Genomic DNA, 7,793 nt, shown 5'->3' on the forward strand with positions numbered 1-7,793 from the left:
GTGTCCAACCGCTGCAGCAATGGCGTGCTCTGAGAGGCCTCGCTTATGCAGCTGAAAAATCTGACTGCGTTCAAGAGAGAATGCTTTTTCGCCTTTGCCATTAAGAGATTATAACGGTATGAATACCTGACGGAAAATGACAGTGACAGCAAATCTTTGCCAAGATTTTGCCTTTTAAGGACTAAGGTCTTAAAATTTTGATCAACAAATGAACAGCCTACTTCATTTAGTTGGATTGCAATAAATTGCTTACCCCCCCACCCCAATTTTTTTTGTTACTTGCTCTACTCAGAACCCCCTCAAGATCCAACAGTACAAAATGCTAATTATTGCAATTTTTCAACTGCTCTTAAAATTGTGATGAAGGATTTATGTCCACGTCAAGTTCCAAGTTGAGCAAGCAGGCATCCTATGAACATATGGCAATTAGTGTCACCATCGTAGCAGATTGTACTACATGCATCACTAAGCACAAAATCTGTTTGTAGGGTGCTGTATGCCAATTACACCGTAAGCAGACCACATGGAGAGCAGGGGCGCTACATGTCCATTCCACATCACCATCGTGGAGAGGTCCAGTTCCTGGGAAGGTCGGTGCCATTGCATGCAAACCTCATTTACATGCAGACTCTCACACACACACACACACACACACACACACACTCAATTGGACCGCAGCTTAGACTCATGTGAGTCAGTCACATGAAAAGCACAGAGCAGTGACTTTAACAAATTCTAACTTGTTTAAAGACTTTGCATGTGACATACAGCTTGCGGGCAATCCTCACTGCATTCATTGCACTCGATTCTGTCTGTGTGCAAACTCATTTTGAAAACTATACATTTACAAATAAAAAACTGTCTCATTCCTCTCACAGGTATAGTCTGCTCCGCCACTCAAAAGAGAGGCAGAGAGTGGACGGTCTGAACAACTTAAACTACTCTCCCCTGGTGTCCAGGAGGCCTCTCTACACTAACATCACAGTCAGCTTGAGCAGAAATCTCGCCCCTGTAGCCGACTACTGATGTAGGCATAGCTGGACTGACAACCACCTGGGAATCAAAAGTCCTCTGGGACATCAGCCATATCTCACCAGTTGCGGCACTGCTGAAAAGCTTTTTAGTTCAGTCTTGCTTTATTTCTTTTGTGGGTATGCAAAAAAAAAAGAAAAAGGAGACTCCAAATGCTCCGAAAATGTGTTGGATAAATCATTCAAGACGATAGGGATAAATGCTGCACTTGTTTGTGCCACAGTCCATCACTCCACTCATCTGGGCTTATCTAGTCTTCAGTGTCCACATGCCTTTTGCACCATTTTGGCCTTCAGCATCCATCATTCATTCATTTCCCTCCTTGAGTCGGCAGGTAACTTATCCCCGCAATTTCATTTACAGAAGTTTCATCAAATAGGCTGTGAAACTCACTTGCCACTCATGCACGCATGCAGCAGTTTTGATTCGCAAGGTGACGATGATGATGATAACATGGTCTCTTTTTTTTGCTTTTGCACTTCTTACACAAATGCAGTAGTCCTGTGAAAAATGTGCATGTATACACACACACACACACACACACACACACACAACTTTAACCGTGTGGAAGCTTGCAGCAGGTTCTGCAAAAGGTATGCCAAAATCTACAGTTGAAGACAACAAGAGACCGTTCTAGGAAGAGGAAGTTTTCAATCATCTATATGTCAGATAGTTTATGCTAAATTTAGAGAATATTAATACCTTGCTAATTTCTTACAACTATATTATACCCTGTGAAGATACAATTGGAAGACTGTGATCTTTGTGTTTGCGTTGCTTTGGATGTACCTGGCTGCCAGTGAGTGGCTGTGTGGGGGGGGAGCAGCGCTCATCCTGTTAGCAATAAGCTGCAAAATCACACAGATGAATTTCGACCCGACTGCCTCATGATACAGATGCAATAGCACAGGTGCTAGACTATACTCGTAGGACCGAGGAGGGGGGGCGGCTTATGCAAACGCTGCATCAGTCGCATCCATCCTTGAGTCAACATGCCACCCAATGAAGAACAATGTCTTCTCAGAACCTCTCCATGGTTGTGTGCATGTCTGTGAGTATATTAGTGAGAGTCGATGCAAATGGCTTTATGAAGTGTGTTGCCATGTCATCGGAATCAGAGTGACGGACTGACCTATAACCCCACTTTGTGTGCGGTTTGTAATCACAGACCAGGGAAACGTAGAACGTAGAGAACCTTTTTTTATGTTTAATCACCTCCATGATCATAAGTGTGAACTGGAGGTGTAGGACTTGATTGCTGTCACTGTCCAGGTGTCGTTTACTGAAGCTTTTGATTTGTTGTTTGTGGGATTGCGTAGTGTTTGTAACTCGATTATTTGGCCCCCGACACTGCGGGGTGCTGTCAATACTGTATGTCTTTAACAATGCATTGCTGGCTGCCTTTAGTTTTTTTAAGTCAAATCCCTTCCGGTTACTAATATATGTTCACATCTACACTATTCATCAACATTTACACACAAATTAGCTTGGCTTTTACCTCTGGAAAACATTCTCATTTGTTTTTTTTTTCTTGTTTGTTGGGTGGCGTGCAGTCTGACATTGTGCACTGACAGTGACGATGCTCTGATGGTACACAGCAGTCAAATAATTGCCCTTCTTTGATTCGTGTGTACTTTAAACGAACCATCCCAACCTGAATATGTGGGTCCTATAATCAAAAATGGAAAATAAAATGCAGATACGCTCCCCCAATATCCCAAGTCACACAGCTACTCCATTTCACACAAACCGCCTTGTATACATTTCTTAAGATGTTTGTGTGGGTGGGTGGGGAGGGGGGGTGGTACTGTTGTGTTCCCACTGTGAGGCTGGACCTCTTTTATTTATTTGATCTTTTATTAATTGTTTTCTGTAATTGTTGCTGAGTTTTGTTTTTTTTGTTTTTTTCAAATATTTTGCAGTTAATGCAACAACGTGAGAGCTGAAGTATGACAGGCTGTGTTAGATGCACTGAATCTTGTAGTTGTGTATTTGTGTGGGGGTTGTAAGGTTCAGATCTATGTTCAAACCTGGGAACCGTTTCATTTCATGCAGAATATCTGCTGAAATGGACCAGGACCCGTTTCAGATGACTGTATGTTTATCTGCACAGCAGACACGTCTGAGGACACCATTTTGTGTGACAACCGCTGGAAGAGCATGTGAGCAAAGTCAATGAAAGCTGTCCCGGGTCTTTCATTGAGCACCTCCTTTCAAACAAAGTGATCATCAGTAGTGCCCACCCTTCCAGGCGGTCTTCTGTGTCCTGGCTGGAACTCATTCTAAGAACATGTGGCCGCTACCAACAGGCTAATCATCCCTCCAACTTCATTCCAACTGATATACATCCACAAGAACACATTTGTTGTTTCACATTTGGGGGGGGGGGAAACACTGAATTTAAACATACTTGCTTGTCATTGGACAGTGACAACGTGACATATTTGGTCAATTGGAGACATCTTTCCCCTTGCTCAAGCATCAGTAGACTGAAACAATTTTGACCTCCTCCCCAAAAGCTAAGGAGGTGCCCAATGACGTTCCTGGACAGCCGTAACATTTGTGTAAAGCAGGGGTGTCCAAACTGCGACCCGTAGCTATTCGCTACTGTGTTTTATTTAGTTGCAGCACATCCCTAAGATATCATTTACCTCAAAAAATGGAAAAAAAGAAAAATTACTTTGAAATGTTAAGTGAAGAAAATTGTAATCTAACTAAACTAATTGGTTTAAGGCAAACATGGAAATAAAGTCATTATTTTACAAAAACAAAATTATGAATATTATTTCAGAAGAAATATACAATTTATAGCGTAAATGGAAAATAAGAGTGAAGTTCATACTAATAATGTGCATATCTACATCTGTTGTTCCATGAATTTTCTATGCCGCTTGTCTCCACTAGGGTCACACTAGGGTGGCCCTTGCATCTTTTCAATTTCCAGGAAGTGGCCCTCGCTGTAAAAGTTTGGACACCCCTGGTAAAAACCATCAAAAGTTTCTTCATGCGTGTTTGAGTGAAATGGTTTGGCCCTCCAGAAGTGCAAACTCATTCCAGACTGATATGAAGTTGTGGAGTTTTCTTTCCTGCACTGACAATGCTTTCATGCAGCCTGGTAGTGAGAAACCGAGCAGGTTCATTTTTTGATGATACACTGTATATGTTTTATTTTTTAATTGCTTGAAATTAAAAGCTCAATGGACGTATGTAATAGAAAGAGTCAAACGGTTAAGGATAGCAGCATTTACATAAAAAGATTTGACACTGAAGAAACAGGATTTGTCACCACTGGACTCTAACAATGTAAAAAAAACAAGCAGTATTATCTGCCTGCTGCATATTCAACATTTAGTTTTGCCATGACGACTACACTGGCTTAACTCTGAATCAGTCCGCACCCTCATGCTTTTATCTAAAAAAGGAAATTGATTGTTTTCAGTTGGTGATAGGAGCATGCTGGCCAGTCATGTACCTCTTCTATACACTATATGACCAAAAGTATTTGCTCCCCCGTCCAAAGGATCAGAATCAGGTATCCTAATGACCTGGCCTGGCCACAGGTGTATAAAACCAAGCACCTCGGCATGCAGACTGTTTCTACAAACATTTTGTGAAAGAATGGGCCGCTCTGAGAAGCTCAGTTAATTCCAACATGGAACTGTCATCAGATGCCACCTGTGCAACAAATCCAGTTGTGAAATTTCCTGGCTCCTAAACATTCCACAGTCAACTGTCAGCTTTAATATAAGAAATGGAAGAGTTTGGGAAGAACAGCAACTCAGCCACCAAGTGGTAGGCCATGTAAACTGATGGAGATGGGTCAGCGGATGCTGAGGCGCATAGTGAAACAAGGTCATCGACTTCCTGCACAGTCAATTGCTACAGAGCTCCAAACATCATGTGGCCTTCAGATTAGCCCAAGTACAGTACACGGAGAGCTTCATGGAATGGGTTTCCATGGCTGAGCAGCTGCATCCAAGCCATACATCAACAAGGCGATGCAAAGCACCGGATGCAGTGGTGTAAAACACTCCGCCACTGGCCTATAGAGCAGTGGAGATGCCTTCTCTGGAGTGATGAGCCATGCTTTTCCATTTCAGTCTGGGTTTGGAGGTTGCCAGGAGAAGGAGAAGGAGTAATTATGTTGGGGGTTGTCTTTCAGGAGTTGAATGCTCCAGGATACCAAAACATTTTGGACAATTCCATGCACCCAACCTTGTGGTAACAGTTTGGAGCCGCCCCTTCCTCTTCCAGCATGACTATGCTCCAGGGCACAAAGCAAGGTCCATAAAGACCTGGATCACAGAGTCTGGTGTGGATGAACTTCACTGGCCTGCACAGAGTCCTGACCTGAACCCCATAAAACACCTTTGGGATGAATTGGAGTGGAAACTTAGAGCCAGGCCTTCTCCACCAACATCAATGTGTGACCTCACCAATGTGCTTTTGGAAGAATAGTCAAAGATTCCGATAAACACACTCCTCAACCTTGTGGACAGCCTTCCATGAAGAGTTGAAGCCGTAATAGCTGCAAAAGGTGGGCCGGCGTCATATTGAACCCTATGGGTTAGGATGGGTTCATATGTTCATATGTGGGTCACGGCAAGTGAGCAAATACTTTTGGGTATATATGTGTGTGTGTGTGTGTGTATATATGTGTGTGTGTGTATATATATATATATATATATATATATATATATATATATATATATATATATATATACACACACACACACAGTGGTTTGAAAAAAGTTTGGGAACCCCTGATCATTTTCGAGATTTCGAGACGGGCACCCTTATAGTTTTATTGATTTAAATACCTTTAGCGCTAATTATTGAACACAAAATGTGTTTGGTAAGCTTACTGACCCTTGACCTGCATACACAAGTGAAGCCAATCATAGAAAGGGTATTTACGGTGGCCAGTGGCAAGTTGCATCTTCTCTGAAGATTAGCACCATGGTAGCTTCAAAACAACTGTCACATGACCTGACAGCAAAGATTGTTCAACATCATGGTCTAGGGCAGGGGTCGGCAACCTTTACTATGAAAAGAGCCATTTTACCCAATGCCCACTGAAGAAAAATAGCCTGGAGCCGCAAAACATATAGTATGTTTAAAACAACATTGGAGGGAATTTGGGGGTATCAAAGTAGTTCAGATAAGAAAAGACGAGTTGGAGTACTCTTGCTAGTATTGGAGATAAACTTACATAAATGGATGTGTAAACTACTGTAAACGTAAAAACAAGTTCCCATGCCGCTGTTTTTAAATTATCTCGAATTTATTTTTTAGATTTGTAGGTAAGTATTACTTGTTTTTCTTCATGTACTGAACTGGATAGCAGTCAGAACTCACTCAGGATGCATTCATGGTCTCAGACAAAGTTGGATTTTTTAAAACTCATTACAAAAGACGTGCATTTTCCCCACTCGGGTGTTAAAAATATTCAAGCATCGCAAAGGGAGCCACAATAAAGAGTCTGAAGAGCCACATGCGGCTCTGGAGCCGCAGGTTGCTGACCCCTGGTCTAGGGGAAGGATACAAAAGCTAGATCAAAGATTTCAGCTGTCAGGTTCCACTCTGAGGAACATGGTGAGGAAATTGAAGACCACAGGCACAGTTCTAGTTAAGGCCCAGAGTGTAAGCCCAAGAAAAATCTCACATAAGCAGAGGCCAAGGATGGTGAGAAGAGCCAAAGTCTACCCACAGACCAGCTCCAAAGACCTCCAACATGATTTTGGTGCAGATGGTGTCACTGTGCATCAATTCTACTAAGGCATTCATGCAGAGGAACAAGTAAGACATTGTGGAACGGCCATCTCAGTCCCCAGACCTAAATATATTTATTGGACGCTATAGGAAGCATTTCTTTCTGCAAAAGGAGGCTCTACTAAATATTGATAAGACTGAGGGTGCCCAAATTTATGCACCTGCCTACTTTTGTTTGAATAATGATTGCAGACTTCCTGAAAATCCTATAAAGTTCATTTGACTTCTCATGTATCCCTGTGTTGGTCTGCTATATGATCTATATGATATATTCACCTGGAATGGATGAGCCCAACAACATCTGGAACATTACCAGGGGTACCCAATCCTTTTCATCGTATGTATGTAGGTATACGTGTATATATGTATGTGTGTGTGTGTGTATATATATATATATATATATATATATATATATATATATATATATTGGTCTCAGTACAGAAAAAAGACGGAGCCTGCTGCTCATGGTATCATAACCTCATTTGTTGTGATCCATTCTATGCCGGTTTAAATGAAGGAACCATTATTGGGCATCTGACAAAACTGGCAGCCTTAAAAGCTTCCTAATTTATTGCAGTGTTTTTCAGACTAATTTTTTTTTTACAAGCAAAAATATTTAAATTGAAATAAGTGCATATCAAGATAAAGATCATTGTAAATATTGTTGTGTGTAGTGTTTTAGAAAATATATAAGGTCTCTGAAATGTCCTACAGACGGTAGCATAAAGAACAAGATTTTGAAGTCAGTTGGCTGGTCAAAGGTGCCATTTAAGTGCTAAAGTGAAGCTTACAGAGTGACAGCAATGTTTTTACATCACTTCTTCCCGACGCACCCTTTTTTAAACACAGCAAATGAAATGATCCCCCCAAAATTGAGATTCCTCTCCCATTTGCAGGGGCATTCTGCGTAGACTGTAAGTGGCCTCCCGGCTGTAAACATGCTGGCGCTGTAGAATTATGAGCACCTGCCTTCAGAACAGGTCCGGTGT

General features: G+C 41.8%; 1 protein-coding gene across 3 annotated transcripts in view; it reads left to right on the forward strand.

Annotated features, from left to right (window-relative positions):
- The window catches only part of b4galt5 (UDP-Gal:betaGlcNAc beta 1,4- galactosyltransferase, polypeptide 5), a 55,827-nt gene extending 52,412 nt beyond the window's left edge, over nt 1-3,415 (forward strand). For all 3 annotated transcript variants that reach the window (XM_078796775.1, XM_058052399.2, XM_078796774.1), the window contains 2 exons: nt 489-590; nt 879-3,415. In XM_078796775.1, the coding sequence (XP_078652901.1) occupies nt 489-590; nt 879-1,026 (250 nt within the window). In that variant the 3' untranslated portion in view covers nt 1,027-3,415. The remainder of the gene's footprint in view (nt 1-488; nt 591-878) is intronic.
- The last annotated feature ends 4,378 nt before the right edge of the window (nt 3,416-7,793 follow it).

The sequence above is a fragment of the Doryrhamphus excisus genome, linkage group LG15, assembly GCF_037039965.1.
Source record: "Doryrhamphus excisus strain RoL-2023G ecotype Guam linkage group LG15, RoL_Dexc_Guam_v1.1, whole genome shotgun sequence".
Classification (NCBI taxonomy): Eukaryota; Metazoa; Chordata; class Actinopteri; order Syngnathiformes; family Syngnathidae; genus Doryrhamphus; species Doryrhamphus excisus.